The 17469-nt window shown below is 39.0% G+C and overlaps 1 protein-coding gene across 7 annotated transcripts in view; it reads right to left on the bottom strand.

The window, feature by feature from the left end:
• Positions 1–17469, bottom strand: part of PTPRZ1 (protein tyrosine phosphatase receptor type Z1) — a 132735-nt gene that overhangs the window by 78478 nt on the left and 36788 nt on the right. For all 7 annotated transcript variants that reach the window (XM_064702717.1, XM_064702718.1, XM_064702715.1 and 4 more), the window contains exon 2: positions 13259–13324. In XM_064702717.1, the coding sequence (XP_064558787.1) occupies positions 13259–13324 (66 nt within the window). The remainder of the gene's footprint in view (positions 1–13258; positions 13325–17469) is intronic.

The following is a 17469-nucleotide window of genomic DNA, read 5'->3' as shown; positions in this document are numbered from 1 at the left end:
ATTCCTAGTTTGGTACGATAATTTTTAAAATAATTTGGTAATTTTTTACACAATGAAAGTAGAATAAATATTTGTACTCAGTTTCTCAGTATTTTTCCTACCTGCTCCATCATTGCTAAGATCGGCACATAAAAACTTTGTTTAGTAACATATTCCACTGTTAATGTGATTAAAACTGGTCATAACTATTGGTGAGGACTGAACTGTAGTTTAATTTCATGTTAAGGGATATCTTTTTCACTGATTTCAGTTGGCTTCAGTTCAGGCAGTAAGAATGAAGTTTGATATCTGAGTATAGGTAATTAGTAGCAGTTGTAGAATTTTGTACCTACTTAGCAATAATTTAAATTTTATTTACACAGGAATTTATCAAAGAGATTTATCTGTGAGTGATAGCATAATAAAGGTACTAACTGTATATTAAGTATTCATGCAGCCGTTTATTTTTAGACTATAAATCATTGCAATGTTGTGATGCTTGAACAGGAAACTTACAACATAAGTGATATTTCACCTAGGATATAGAACATTTTATCAGCCAACTTCTTTATATTGACTCATGATCATGAAGGCAGTGGAGTTAGATTGAGGCTGAATGTCCCTGTAGAATCTGAATGAGAACACAGATGACTGTTTAGGTGATTTCAAAATTTCAAAATTGTGGAAGAAGGAAAGGAAATAAAGAAAGGGAGGGAGGGAGGGAAGGAAAGGAAATAAAGAAAGGGAGGGAGGGAGGGAGGGAGGGAAGGAAAGGAAATAAAGAAAGGGAAGGAAGGAAGGAAGGAAGGAAGGAAGGAAGGAAGGAAGGAAGGAAGGAAGGAAGGAAGGAAGGAAGGAAGGAAGGAAGGAAGGAAGGAAGGAAGGAAGGAAGGAAGGAAGGAAGGAAGGAAGGAAGGAAGGAAGGAAGGAAGGAAGGAAGGAAGGAAGGAAGGAAGGAAGGAAGGAAGGAGAGAGAACAAAAAGGGTCTGGAAAAGAAGAAAATCTGTAATTTTTAAATTGTGCTGAATAGATCAGTAAATACACCAAAATGTTACCATATTATCCTGTGTTATCACCCAGCACTAACAGCTCAGTAGTTTTCAATGAAAAAAGAAGAAAAATAGTTAGCACTAGTAAACAGGAAGTACAAGGCTGTGTGTGTGCAGAAGCTCTAGAGATTCAGTTTTGCTAATTTCACCTACTGATAACATGACATGTGAAAATGCACCATCACAAGGAGGTCCAGTACAGCATATGGGATGAACAGCTGACCTTAAGAAAAACAGTATTAAATATGGCATGAAATTCAACAATGCAATTACTATAGTGATACATTTAGACAGTAGTGGGATTTTTTGTTACTAATAAGAATCTCAACATAGGAAAAACATGGGGGAAGAGGAGAATCAGACCATGTCTGACAGTCTCAGAGGGCTGTAAACTGATGGGAAGGCAAGAGCGTACTGAAGTTCTAACCATGCACTTCCTAGTAAAGATAAAGAAATATTATTGTCTCTGCAAAAAGTCCTGGGAACAGTTCATGTAGGATAATTGCATGAGATTCTGGTTGAAGACAAAATAATTTTAGATGAAACATAATTGAGCATAAAAAGCTAGTGCAACAATCAAAGGGGGACAAGAGACCAGATTATTGTGGTTTAACTTAAAAAAAACTAACAGGAAATGGATATCAATGCAGGTAAATATTGACAATAGAAAGAAACTCCCCAAAGAACATACAAAACAATCAATTCTACCAGAAGAACCAGATTATCTCAACAGTCCACGAATACAGCTAGTTTGGAAATCCAAATCAGTTTGGCTGGAGGGCCAAGTACAAAGAGTGGTGCTGAAAGAAGGAAAACCCAGTTGGCAGCCAGTCACAGGTGGGGTTCCCTGGGGCTCAGTACTGGGGCCAGTTCCATTTAACATCTTAACCAATAATCTGAATGAAGGGCTCAAGTGCAGCCTCAGCCAGTTTGCAGATGACACCAAGCTGGACCAGATTACTGATCTGCTGAGGGTCAGGAAGGCTCTCAGTGAGATTTGGACAGGCTGGATCAAAGGGCTGAGGGCAACTGGATGAGGTTCAACAAGGCAAAGTGCCAAGTTCTGCCCCTGGGTCACAACAACCCTGCAATGTTCCAGGCTGTGGCCCAGTGGAAAAGGACCTGGGGGTGCTGGTTGGCAGCCATCTGAACATGATCCAGCATGTGCCCAGGTGGCCAGGAAGGGCAATGGCATGCTGGCCTGCCTCAGAAATACTGCAGTCAGGACCAGGTGAGGGAGTGGCCTCTGGTACTCGGCACTGCAGAGGCCAGAGCTGGAATCCCGTGTCCAGTTTTGAGCCCCTCAGTACAAGAAAAACATTGAGGTGCTGGAGTGTATCCAGACAAGGGCAATGAAGCTGCTGAATGGTCTCGACCACAAGTCTGATGAGAAGCAACTGAGGGAGTTGAGCGTGTTTATTCTGGACAAAAGGAGGTAGAAATTCTCACTCTCCAAGTTCCTGAAAGCAGTCTGCAGCCAGGTATGGGTCAGTCTCTTCTCCAAGGTAAAAGTGACAGGACAAGATGAAATAGCCTCCAGTTGCATCAGGGGACATTCAAATTGGCTTTTAGAAAAATATTCCTCATCATTAGAGTTATCCAGTACTGGAAAAGGCTACTCAGGGAAGTGGCTGTGTTACCATCCCTGGCTGTATTTAAAAGATGTGTTGCTTAAGGGACATGGTTTAGTGGGGGACTTGGCAGTGTTGGGTCAACAGCTGGTCTCAATGATCTTAAGGGTCTTTTCCAATGTAAATGAATCTATGATTTTATTAAAAGTCAAGAATGGGTTTCTGAGATAGTCTTTCAGTGAAACTATGAAGCAAAATATTCCATGTATTTTTAAAACGGATTTCAATTAATTTTGTTTAAGAGTTAGATGGCATGATTGCCTGTAGCAGCAGTGTTGGAGTTGGGGGGTTCATATATGGTACCAATAACAAAACCCTGAACATTCAATTAAAGGACTGGAAAATACCACTTTATTCACAACAACTAAAGCTGAGCAACTGGGAGAAGAATATTTTGTTTCTATAAAACATTTATGGAGGAGAAAGATCAAAGTACACTGTAGTTCAGAGCTCTTATTTTATGATCACCTGAAATGTGCTCGCAGTCTACCTAACCCTTTGTTTAAGAGTATATGACCAACTGAACCTGAAACAATTGACTGAACAAAACTTACTAGTAGCTTATTATTCAGAACAAAGGCAAATTTTAGAAACAACAATATGACTCAGTTGCATGGAATTTTAAAGTAAACTTTAAAATCCATTGTCATTTTAAAAAGGATTTTGTTATTTCAGCTGCTAATCTATCAACAGACTGCTATTTATGAACCTGACTTTTAAAAAATCAGGTTTTCCAGTGGTGGGATGCAGAATATACTTTAGTTGTATTGACTTTCACCTCAGGAAATCATATTGATGAAAAGTTTCTTTTGCTAATAACAGTATTTGAAATTGAATAATAAATTATAGGAAAAAGAAGACATTTTAAAATCTTTTTATAGAAGATAGTTAATGAATATAGCACAGTATAAACCTCACTGTTCTCCAGCAGCACTTACATTCATGACCTGTTGAGCTGGCTACTCACCAGCAGGTTTATGTATGTAACTTATAACACATCTACAGATGTACCACTACCCTCACAAACGGAGGGACAAAGTGAATATCCTTAATTGATTGAATGGGCTTTATGCCACTAAATTGGAGCCAATCTTACACAGAATATGCACCAAGAAGCACCTTTTGACATGTTCTATTTAGCTGTGGCACAGCAGGTAGGAGCCCTCCCTCCTGGTACGTTCCCATCAAAGGTGCCGTGGGTGTGCTGGCTCTGTGAACCCCGGCAGGCATGCCAGCTGAAGGCACCATGGTAACCAGGCTGGAGAGGGGCTCTGACATTTAGGAAAAGGCAGCTGGGAGACACTGCAAGATAGTCATGGAAACACTCAGCCAGCTCTTTCTCCATTAGTTACTCGGGAGGAAAGATTTCCTGGAAACACAGGAGATAAAGTGGCAAACTGACAGTTACTTCATGGAGCCATTTGAAATGTCAGGGAGAAGTAGGCAACAAAACCCTACATGATTGTTTGATAGTGGAAAAAAGGAGAATTTTGTAATGCAAAAGGGAAATAAGTCATGGCTGCACTCTAAGAGAAGAACTAAAGCAATATGACAAAAAGTGTAAAATGGAAAGGATAGAAAAATTTCTTTTGAGAATGGGATGAAGTGAGGAGACACAGGAAGTCATCCAGAAAAGCTCTTTTTAGCACATGCTCCACAGCTCCTCTAAGGAAAAAACAAATGGTTTCAAAGGGAACTTCAGATGTGTGATCAAGCCACTGCAACAGATTATCATCAGTTGCTTTCACACAGAGGAGAACAAGCAGTGCTCTCATTTTGATCCAATGCACATCCCATTAGGACTGGCAGGTGTACAGATCTCATCTTAGTGGCTAAATGTGTTGGTAAAGATTAGCCATGATAATGAATCTGTGTGAAGTGGGTACTTACAGCTGAAAAAAATGAATGCTTGCCTTTTTTAAAGTATGTTCTCGCTCCTTAAGAATGTATATTACATATTGTCTGTTGCCTGTTTGTGCTGGTCACTTTGCATCTCTTTTGGATACTTGGAAAGCAAGTGAGATACAGATTAAACAGGTAATGTGCTAGAGTTCCTCTGTTCACACACACCACAGCCCTACTTTGAAGCTAGCTTTCAAGAAATTACATATGAATAATAATAATAATAATAATGAAAAAACCTTTTTAGCTTGCATTGTTCACTCGCTAGAACTCTAACCATAAATATTTGCTTTCCTGAAAAACCACAGGAAAAATATGACCGAGATTGATCATATTGTATATATGCAAAGTGGTCAAAACATGTACAAGCAGGCAGACAATCCACTCTGTTCTGAAAGAGGAGAATTTATTAATCATTGCCTCAGTATTTGTAAATACTCCAGCAACAATTTTTTTCAATTTTTCCCTTTCAGTTACTCATGCGGGGCAAAAACAAAACTGGGAGTTTTTTGTTCTGGGCTCGTTTATACCACCAATGCAGTAAAAATAATTGCAATCAGTTTATAGCCACGCACTCAAACACTGAATTGTCTCCTTACACATCTAAGGAAATTTCAGAAGTTGGGGAAAAAAATTCCAAGTCCTTACATGATTCTTTCCTTTTTCTAGCATTCAACACATTATCCCTCTCTTTGCTTTTACATTTTTAATACCTTAATTTTCGTAACTACCCTTTCAAAACGTCTCTTGTTAACACAGTTTTCATCAGATAAAGTGCACTGACAGAGGAGCCACTGGTAGAGGGAAAACAGCTTAGGTTTCAAATGCAGCATCTATGATAAAGGCTGAAAGAAGATAAGTCAATTGTTTCTGTGGCTCCTAAAACAGGATCAATGCCAGGCAATATCAGATCAAGGCACAGCCAACTCTCCTATAAAGAAAGCTCTTGGAAGAGAGCAGAAAGAGGCCACCACAGCTTGTCTACAGAGTTTGTTGGAAGCACAACTCTTCAAGCATAGCAGGAACCAGCTAAATATGTATGCAGAGAGACCCAGCTTCTCAAAAAAAAAAAGGGCTTGTGCACTTTCACAGGTGGAAGAGATGCTCAGAACTGAAATTCTGTGATTCTGGCATTGGAATGATTGAGGGAACAGTTAATGAATTGATAAATCTAGTGACAAATGCTGATTATTCCAAGACAGAAATGTTGATGGGTTTCCCTAGTTTCTCAAATTGAAAAGTTTTGAATTTTTTTTTTTTTTTTGGTGGGAAAAGAACTTCTAACATTCCATGGTCCCCTCTTGCTCAGGATTCTTCACTCTACCCTTTATCTTCCTTCTCTCACAGACTTTTCTAAGTCTGCCCTTTGGGGGACTGCTTTAATTCTTATGGGTTAAAGAATATTACATGGAATATCTACCCAGAAGGGTTTGATATCTATTGAATTAATGAGATACAGCAAGATCAGAAATGGCTTCAAATTTGTGAGTAAAATCCACAGAATTATTTATTGGGTATTATCAAACTGTGCATACTGAAATGAGTGGGGTTTGAACTCTTCAGGAAAAACTAAAACCTGTTATAAATACAGCAGAATAGCCTTTGAGTAAAAATGTCAGTAAGGAAGTCCAAAACTTATTGGATGGAGCAGATAATAAAATATGGCCTTCTGTAAACATAAACAGTGGGAGAATTATCTGCTGGGCTCTAAACCTCACAAACTCACAGATCATTTTGATATGGAGGTGATGACCTCAAAGTAATCACCTGTGCATTTGGTAAGCAAGTGGTCCCCAAGAACACAACCTTCCCACTGCAGCACAGATTGAATGCACTTGCAAATGAGAAATCATTCAGTAGTATGTGCAAAAGGCTTCTTTTATGATAATTTTGAAAGGCAAAGAGGCATAACTAGAGGCTGCAGTCTGCTGTGAGATATTCAAAATTTGGTTTTTTCCATTTACCTTTGGTATATTCTCAAAGACAGCACTCCTAAAAAAGCGTTTAATTTCCAAATGGATTTCCTTAATGGGAAGTTTCTACATCTTTCTGACCCCTGAACAGACCTTGGCATAACAGCAGTGCCACACTATGCAAATGTCTCACACTTAGACTTCTGTACTTCAGAAGCCAACTTTTCATTTGAAAAATCTGATGATGCTCAGAACTTGCTGTGCACTTTGTGAAAATGGTTTTCTTTGTTTATATCATTAGAGAACTGAAATGCAGGAAGGAACAGTCTTATCTGAGTTCCTTCAGAGGAAACATTGGCAAATTGATCACTTTAATGTTATTTGAAAAAAAAATGCTATAATTTAGCAGTGGTGAGACAAATATGAATACCAACATGCTGTTCTTCAGACCTGTCCTACAAGAATCCAACTTTGAAAATTCCATGAATTTGGGATCCAATTCTCTTACTTCCTTCCCCAAAATCCCTTGAAAACTTTTCCACTCAGTTTACCCTAGAAATATTACTGAATAAAAGCTAAACAAATTCCACTTTGCTGCTAATAGCTTTCTACTGCTCAAAGATCAGCTTTCTTCATTGGAAAGAAAGCTTAATGCAAACAGACTTCTGAACCATGTAATTTTATATGGATTCAAAATCCACAAATATACTAAATAGACATCTTTCTGTTGAATAATGTGCTTTGTGCTGTTGATTCAGTACACTGAGATATCTTAAAAGGAATTTCTTGATGGCCAGAAATGCCAGCATGTGGCTTTTCACTTGAGGACACCTTGTCCCTTTGATGCAAACAGATGCATAACTATATAATTTCTGCTGTGGAATCATAAGCTTTCCAAGACAATTAACAGTGTAATAGGCTTTTAATTAGTGATCCTGTGAATTTAGTGAGAAAAGAATGGAAGCACGAGTGGCTGTGTGATCTGGGGGTTCTAAATACCTGTAATGAGCTGTCATGCAAGAAAAGGTATGACAGCCTCTGAAGCATAAAGTTTACTAAAAAAGAAAAGACCCCTGCAGAGCTATTTTATGAGTTAATAAAAGAAAGTATGTTTTTTCATTTCTTAAGCTGACCCTTTATTGAAGGAACTCACACAGCCCAAGAGCATAGGCTTTTCTTTATTACCCACAACTGATACAGCACATCAGTTATGACTATACCTGGTGAACACAAAGCACAAAATGATGTATTTGGCAGGAGGTCATAAAAAGACAAGATCTTCTCATGAAGTGATGCTGATACTGCCATGGTAGTTACTTCACAAGGAAAAAAATTGAACTTAATTTGGTATGCATCATCTCGCCAGAACACAGTTTTATCAAGCCACTGAAAGCAGAAGGTTTCATCAACTCTTGGCCAGGCTCTCTTGGAGACGTTTCAGTCTGGTGTGGCAGAGCAGTCCATTAAAGCAGTCAGCTCAGCAGGCAGCTCCTCGCTCCCACTTCAGCAGGCTCCTGCTGGTGCATCCCCCTCTCACACACAGGCTGACTGTCAGGATTTGGCTCACCAAATGGCCCATCCATCATGTTGCACCCTGGGAGGCGATGGCCCAGGCCCAGAGCCCTGCCCTTCCCTGCAGACTCCCCTTGCCCTGGCCTGGAGCTGTCTCACAGGAGCGAGCACCGTGCCCACGCTCACACAACGCAGCAGCGCAGCCTCTCTGTCGCCTCGGCTGCAGGGCAGGGAGCAGCACCTGCATGCCCCACCTTGTCCATGCTCCAGCAGATGGCTGCTGAACAGAGACACAGGGTGAGCATGAGGGGAAAGACTCAAATTTTCCACTTGACCTGGACTGAACTGCTGGGTAACAGAGGCAGCAGACATTTTACAGAATAGGCAGTTAGCTACCAGTGTTAAAATCATTCTGTTGGGCCACAGCTGAGATAGTGGATCAGCTAGTAGAGCCTTGCTCACTTTTTAGGCTGAGTGAAAAGCAAATACACCCATGCATTGTTATGGACATAAGCAACAACATGCTTTTCCATAAACTTAATGAGAAGTGACTTTGAAATTAAATCTCCTCAGTATTGAAATATGATGGAACATTTGAAATTAAAATATTAGCTCTTGTTTGGGCAAGAAAGAAAATTGTGTTTTCTCAGTACCACTGAAAACAAAGGCCATTTTAATTTCTGAGCCAAACTAGAGGAATGAACATTTGAAGCAATCACAGCACATTTATAAGACTTGGGGTGGCAAACCTAGCCTTGCAAACAACAACAAAAGTTTTGTCTGTGTAGCAACAGTAACAGGAATAATAAACTAAGGCAATATCTCCAGGAGGCTGTTGAGTCAGACACAAAAAGGTAACAATTCCAGGTTTAACAAGATTAGTTCAATTAGTTCAACAAGAGAGCAAAACAAAGAAATCATTACATTTAGGCATTGCTACTGAAAGAAGTATTGGTGCGAGTGCCAAAAGAGCACCATCATTACTACTGAAAAATGAGATATTAAAAATTATCTGAATATCTTAATTAATAATCCTGATGGAATGAGTTCTGTGTGTGTCAGCAGTGTGCCTTTGCAGTCAGGAGGACAAACACTGTCCTGGGCTACCTTAGCAAGAGCGGAGCCAGCAGCATGAGGGAAGTGACTCCTTCCCTCTACTGCACACCAGTGAGGAGACATCGAGAATGCAGGGTCCAGTTTGGATTTCCTCCTGAACCCAGTATGAGATGGATGTTTACAAACTAAGGGCTGCTGAGGTGGTCTGGGGGCTGGAGTACATCATGCATGAGGAGAAGCTGAGGGATCTGAGTTTGCTGAAGCTTAAGCTGAGAGGGAACTTAGCTGAAGTCGACTGCTCTGTAAAGGCAGTATGCAGAGCAGTGCACAAGGAGAGGGCGAGAAGCAATGGCCACAGGTTGCAATAAGACATATTGAAGCTGAGTAAAAGAAAAGAAATGTTTTCAAAATAGCAACAGAGCATATGGACCAAACTGCAGCACCTCCTTCTTTGGAGATTTTCCATACTTTTCCTGTTTCAGCTTTGAAAATCATTTTGCTTTGAGCTGAGGCTGGGATCACATCATCTCCAAGGGCCCCTTCAAACCTAAGTCATACTGTGATTCTATGATTCATGATGCTTTTCCCCAGAGAAAAGGGAAATATTATTCAGATTCTGCTTGCAAATAGTAAAAATGTTTTTTAATACCTGGAGACCAATCAGTTTATACCAAAATTACCCTTTCCTCAAGATCAGAGTTGCCAATATTTGTAAAGCAAATGTGTAACAGCGTATCACATAATAAATGTTCAGCACAGGCTGAACATAACACTCCTACACAGTGAGACAAAGAACATTGATCTGATTATGGTATTTATTTACATAGAACATTCAATTTTTAAAAATGTTTGAAACCCTTGGCTTTTCTAATTCCTTGAAGACTGTTTAGAATCTCTTGTTTTTAACAAATTTCAGCTGTGTTTTTTTCCCCCTAAAGCACATAACTGGTTTGTTGTGAACGAGAACCAAAATCCCAGGAGTGAAACCCAACAGAAAGACATTTCACTGGGGACAAAAACAAAAAAATTTTTGTGATATCACTTGCCAGTTTTACATGTGAACTTATAGACTTGGACTTTGATGGACTGCTATCAACCAGCCATGTTAAAAAAAACCAAACCAAACATCAGAACCAGAAAACAACATTATATCATTCCTTCTGTCAAAAACAATTCAGATAAGCAAAGCATCAAAAAAAGAAATTAATCTTTCACTTCTATGACACAAAGTAACCAAAGCTCATATTACTTGCTTTATGCTCTGAAGTAATATGTGAAAGACTAAAGTTAGTGGTACAGATAAATATTGTGTAAATGACCTTTGCTTATCAATTAGTATGTAACTGATTTAAGGAAATTGAATTTTCACAGTACACCAGAGTTTTTCTGCAACAAAAAATGGCTGGATTCACTTTTTGCTGTATGACACCATATGAAAGTATTCATGACATTTTTAAAAATTTCTACGACTGCTTTAATGAAAAATATAATCAAAGGTTGTTAAAAGAAAGTGATTTTTACAAACAGGCTAGCTTCAGCATCCCCTCACGCCAGGAAACATTGGATGCATCTGTAACAAGAACTTGTACCTTCCAGTTCTTTAACATGGTATTTGTTTATGCAAATACATGCAAAGTCAGGACACAAAAGATTAAATTAATGCATGCAAATGCAGATTTTATTCATGGCTTAAAACAGAGCTCTTAGAAGTATTACAAAATCTTTCCAGTAGCATTTATGACTTCATTATACACTTATCAAAGAGTCAAAACCTGATGGTGACTCATTAATTTCCAGCATGTGAAATTGCTTTATTATGAAACTTCACATTCAGAAATTGGCTGATTTTAGCAGGTAAAACTCTCTAGCTCCATTTTACTTTCATCTTACAGCACCATCCCAGTAAAGGAGAATATTGACCCAATGTGGTTAATATATCTGAAATTTCTTATTTGATACAGAGAATTACATTGCTCAGACTCAGGTTAATTTATCAAGCCAGTTGGATCTCTCTTACCCACGGTGCATTAGACTCTATGGTTTCAGGATCCCCAGGCCCATTCAAAACACTTAATTGGCACATTGAGTCTGATTTTTCACTTTCAATGAAATTTTTCACTTTCACTCCTCCAGTGAGAAGGTTATAAGACAGTAGAATATAACTGGTGTCTGAGGAAAAAAAAGTACTGGCAAAGCATTCATCCATTCAGAAGTGTAGAAGTTGGTCTATGCCTCACAACCATAAGCCTGTGCTAGGTACAGCACTTATACATACAGTACCTGATATTGCTTGCCTCAGGAATAAAATAATTTAAATTATTATAAATGAAGGAGATCAAAACCCATATGCTTCTGGCTCTAGACTTCTGTGCCTCCAAATCACAGTGTTAAAATCTGGAAATTTTTTTCATGTTCAGGAAGGCTGTCTTTTTATTAGTGAAAGCTGGGTTTGTGTATTCCACCTCATGCCAGAAACCAATTACCTGGTATTTCAGCAAAGCATCCCATAATACTCAGCTTGCAAACCGTTGCTAGCCCTAAGCTCCTGATTTACATGCAGCCTTCCCCAAAAGCTTTGAATATCAATTTTTGACCCCACATGCAGTCAGCTGTTTAAGAATGCTGGGGGCACACGGAGCTTGTGGAGCAGAGGGCTCGGAGAGGCAGCAGGAGCAGGGCAGGGGCAGGGCAGGATGCAGCTGGGGCAGGGGCAGGAGCAGGGCAGGATGCAGCTGGGGCAGGGCAGGATGCAGCTGGGGCAGGTGGCTGCAGGAGCAGCAGGATTTTAGCCAGGGCTCCTGCACAGGTCTGAATGGAGAGAAAGGCTTTGCCAGCTGGGGAATCACTGCAGCAAAGCACATGAATTGAGATGACTACACACAGGTATCTCACAGGTTAAGGGAGAGAAACAGCAGGTATGGATCAGCTGACATGCCAATTCTGTGCTATTTTTCCATACAAAATATCCATCCATCCATTGATGCTGCAGCAGCATCACCCATGCATAGTGCATGGGTGCTCTGTGCAGCCTAGGGAAGAGCTCTATCCTCTGAAATCCTAAACAAACCCTATTTGCTATCCTTTAAAGATTGCCCTCTGGTCACCAGGAATCCAGGAGGTTTATCCCTGCAGTCATCTAACTACAATATTAAAAAATGGATCAACTTTGAACATGAAATACTGTATTGATTGATTTTATGCTTGAATTTTGCACTACAATCTGTGTAAGTGGGAGTTTTCATTATAAATCTCATTTTGAAGGCTTTATGACTAGCCTGTTTCAATTCTCTCTAGGCTTGAAACTTGTTAGATATGTTTTACACTAGAAGATAAAAATTGTCTTGAAAATGAAAAAGAGAGTGAGAGAAATAAAAAGAATGGTGTAATTTTCCTTAACTACAGGAACATGTTTTGAATAAAATTTATGAAAAACTTAAATTTGACAGTCCTTATTTTTCATAGTTTGGTATTTTTGAAACAGTAGCTTAAGAAATTTAAAATGTAGGAGTCTACACACATCCATAAGAACTCACTTCCTACATGTTGGGCAAAAGAGATGTAGGACAAAATTACCTTTTTAGTATTACTGAAATCACTGGGCTTATATGCAAGAACATAGGAAGCTAATTATGAATTTTCCATTGTTCTTCTTTAATGAGGCATGAAAAATTTCAGGATATATCTTTCCTAGTCATGCAAATGGGAGAGACAAAGTGACTGAGTTTTTAGGAGAGTCAGGGTGGGCCTTGGCAAGGATGCTCAAGTGCTCACAAGCACAGGGTAGAAGTTCAAGGGCAGTATGCAGATAAATTCTTTCCCGCATAATGTGCTGTGCCTTGTTTCAGCCTTTCTGACCGCTTTTCAGATTTGCTAGAACAATAATGTTGAGATGATTAACAAGCACCTAACAATTTATTGGCCAAGCCTTCATCAGATAAGTCAGGTCTCAGGTTGAGGTTTTAATGTTGAGGACTTTCTGTTTCCAAAAGTAATAGATGTAATCTATTACTAAGTAGATTAAAATATGAATCTAAATAGCTGAAAATACTTTCCTATTGTAAAGTTCATGTATTTTTCAGATTCTATTTCCTACACTTCAGCAGTTGTTTAGGCATATGGTAAGTGGTATAAAGCCACACGAGGCTCCTAAAATTGTAACAATGAACACAAAAATATCAAAGTGAAATAAGTCATTCAGTAGACAGCTTTGCTTACCTGTGTATGACCAATCAATCTCTTCAATCAGTTTCCGCTGTTGTCTATAGTATCCGTACACCAAATCTGCAAAATAGTCATAATTTACAACATTAAAACCAGAAGCCTAACAGGACCTTGAAGTCTTGATGACATCCCCCCAAACAAGATAATCACTGTTTTGATTAATGATGAATAATTTACTTTATTCTTATCTTAGACCTCAAATGATAAGTACTGGTTAAACAGAATTTAAAGATCATTAACATTGTGGCATATTAAGGGCACAAACAAAGCAAACAGAAGATTTCCAATCCTTCCTTCCTTCCTTCCTTCCTTCCTCCCTTCCTTCCTTCCTTCCTTCCTTCCTTCCTTCCTTCCTTCCTTCCTTCCTTCCTTCCTTCCTTCCTTCCTTCCTTCCTTCCTTCCTTCCTTCCTTCCTTCCTTCCTTCCTTCCTTCCTTCCTTCCTTCCTTCCTTCCTTCCTTCCTTCCTTCCTTCCTTCCTTCCTTCCTTCCTTCCTCCCTTCCTTCCTTCCTTCCTTCCTTCCTTCCTTCCTTCCTTCCTTCCTTCCTTCCTTCCTTCCCACAACAATTTCTCCTCTTCTAGAATTTATACAACTCTCCCACGAAGAAATCCTGTTTTGTCATGTCATTTGAAAGAACCATTCTAGATGACCAGGATGTCAATGACAGTTAAATTTTTGCCTCAGTGTGGTCATGACTTCACATGACTTCTGTAATTTAGTACTACTGATACAAGATAAATGTTTGTACTGTTGATACAAGATACATGTTAAAGATAATGAATAAATTGTTCTAAAATTATTCAGCATTTGAATATCAATATTCTAAAATATTCAAATACTTTTCATGGCGTTCTATCATCAGCACAATTATAGCTAAAATATTACTTATATGCCAATTAATTTGATGGCAAGAGAAGGTTAGGTACTAGTTACTTTTAAATGATGTTAATTTTGTCTAGAGAGAAATATCTAAGTGTATAAATGCTCATTGACTTACTCTGACTACTGAATAATCTTCACTGTTATTCTTTTTATGCCAGTCCTAGGGCAATTCTAGCAACAGTGATATGGGCAAATAGATGACTATGCCCCCTAATAATTACTAAAGCATGTAAATTGCAGATACGTGGTTTTTGAGATCATAATTTCTAGAGCCATAATATAAACTGTCATTACTGTTCTAGAGAAGTACAATACAACTTATCTAACAAATATTTGCCCTCAAGCATGTTGAACACATATATGGATTGCTTCCTTGAGAAAATGCCAGAGAATTTGGCTCATACTCTGCAATAAATAATTTAATGAAACAGTTTCATAACATTCATTTCTTTTTCTCTCATGCAGAAATGCAGTACTGGTTACAGGATGTTAAATCATAATTCCTATTTGCAAGTTTATGTGTTTATGTGTCTTACAGTGACGTTCTGCTACCTAAATGAGGCCTATGTTTTATTAACTTAACCACACTTCTACCTCTTCCATGTGATATGACTGTCATTTAATATTTTTCTCTTCTCCTTCTCCCTCCCTGCCAAAAATACCAAACTATGTCTTGTAACAATGCACAGCTTTCTCTCCTGACTAAGATCAAATCTCACAGGTAAGTAAGGGCAGTGGAAAAAGATTTACATTCACCAAAGGTTTCTTTGGACCACATTTCCAAGTCAATGTGCATTGTGCCTGGTCATTCAATTAATTATGGAAAAGAAAGCTGTGTAGGTTGTGATTCACAGCTGTCAGTTAATGTCTCCACTTTCCTCCTTTATCCATTGTCCTCCTAATTGTTACTTCCTGAAGCCACTAAGCAGGGCCCTGGGGAATAAGAGTTTCCCACTACTTTTTAAATTTCATAGGGAGTTCTGATGAACAAGGAGTGATAGTTTCAATGAATAAGAAAAAAATGGGCAAGGTTCATTTGTTTGGTGCATTACACACTTATAGACCCAGTAAATCTTACAGAAAATTTTTAGAGATTCCAGGAGGGGTCAGGAGTTGCTACACCTTCCTTCCTCTGTTATTCACCAGCTGTGTGCCCACAGCCCCTCCACAGCACACCCACAGCCATGAACCTTCTTGCATCTGCAGAGACTTTCAGTGGTTTGGTCCTGTCTCTTAGCACTTTAAATATGTGGCAAAACTAGGGAAGTAAAGCAAATTTCATCTGGGACTGAAGATTCATAGCTAGCATGAGTGGTGGAGGAAAGTGCTGTGTGAGTGTGAGGCTGAGCCAGGCAGCAATTGTTCCTTTGAGCTGCTGGTGTAAATTGCCCTGGGAAACACAACCATGCATTCTATTGCTGTGGAAACCATCAGGTTAAACAGCTAACAGTGTAGAGACCAGCTGGAAAGAAATTATTTTGTTTTTAGTTTTATTTTATTTAAAGCTAACAAATCAACATGCCTTTTGCTGATGATATATGACAGCAGGTACTTGTGTTTAAATACTGTGTTTAAATTCCTTGCATTTGATATAAATGAAGATGGGAAGAACATCTTCACCAAAAAAAAAAAAGGCAAAACTGATGTCAAGTTTGTGGTTTTATGCGTATATCCATGATACTGATTGAGTTTGATCAGCTTGACAGTCTGCATGACTGCTGTGACACTGACTGACGTCTACAGCCAGTGCCTAAAATAGTCAGGATTTTATTGGATGAGGTGCTGCTTTATGAAGCAAAAAATACCAAATATTCTTTTTTGTTTCCAGGAAGCGATTGAACATGTTTCTATAAATTGTTGCTTTATTCACAGAACAAGGAATCTTGGTTTTGGGATCATGTTTTAAACAGTTTTATGGTTATCCTTCTACGTCTATTAAGGAGACATGCAAGGTGTCATTAAATGCTTTTTCTTCCTGTTTCACTACCTCCTTCAAAGTCAAATGTTTCTGTCTGAGGCTGTAAGACTTGTTTCTTTTTATATTCTGTTGAAACAGTGTGTGCCCCAGTGCCCAAGGCCCATGAAATCAGAAATAATGGTGGCAAGTGCTCCCCTGCTATTCACGGGTAGCAGGACAGACTGATTTGTGACTGACCCTGTCTCATGTTCAGTCACAAGGGCAAAGAGAGAACATGAGCTCTGGTTAAAGCATAGTGCTAGGAGTAATAAGATCTTGGAGATACTTTTTCCTGTCTAAAAAGTATAAATAACCAGATTTTCTTCTTTCTGACATGAGTCTGATATTCCTTTTGTACTTGCTAGCCTCAGTTGAGTTTATTTTGATTTAGTGCTGTGAGTGAAACATTCTAATCCTCAATATGCATTATCTAAAGGTGAAAAATTATTAGCTTTAATGATTAACAGAAAGAATTTTCTGTGAGGGAGATCCTGTTGATTTGACACTCTGTGCCAGAAAAAAAGAGCCAACATAGAGGAAATAGGACCTTAAACCTCTGAATTCTATTGGAGAAATTCCTCTCAGAGATGCTGAGGCAACAGGCTCCAAGTATCCACCAGAGATCCCTCTCCTAAGCCTTGGTATAAAAGGGCTTTCTAAGGACAGTGCTCGAGAGTCTGGGGATGCTGCACTCCACGTGCTGCTTTGCTACAAAGGATACAAGCTCAGGCATAATCTGGGACTGACATTTATACCCAGGATACTGTAATTTTACCCTTTACGTCCTTTGTGCCACAGCAGTGTCAAGACACACCAGCTGTCAGACTCAAGAGGAAAAAGGGACAATGTCCTTGTGGTTTTACCTCCATTCACCCTGAACCTGTGAGTTGCACCTGCAGTGGAGCTGGCATTTATGAGATTCTGACACCAGCATGACTTATTTATGGGAACTGGGACACATTAAGTAATGTCAGCATTAGTGAGATCTACAAATAGGACGCCGATGTTCTGCATGTGCAGAATGGGTAGACATTATGAACTATGCATTTAGATTAAAAACATGATTTGGTTCTGGAGTACACGGTCCATTCAATGTTTTCCTCCTAAAATCTAATTTGAGAGCAAAGAGGATAGATTCTAAAGTCATAAGCATTCATCTGGTATAAGTGGATCATGACAATGCAGCATAGTCATGGAGATAAAGGCTTTGTCTGTATTAAAACTCCAATTTACATGGGGAAGATTCAGTGCATGGTTCTTAGGCCAAGGAAGTGCACAGGAACTCTTGGAATAGCAGCAAGGATGAGCAATCACTGAGAACTGAGATAATCTTCTCTTTGAGGAATATGGAGGCTCCTGTTTCAAG

This window comes from Zonotrichia leucophrys, chromosome 1A, assembly GCF_028769735.1.
Source record: "Zonotrichia leucophrys gambelii isolate GWCS_2022_RI chromosome 1A, RI_Zleu_2.0, whole genome shotgun sequence".
NCBI classification, from domain to species: Eukaryota; Metazoa; Chordata; class Aves; order Passeriformes; family Passerellidae; genus Zonotrichia; species Zonotrichia leucophrys.
Note: the sequence above shows the minus strand (reverse complement) of the source record. Positions and strands in the feature narration are given on the sequence as shown.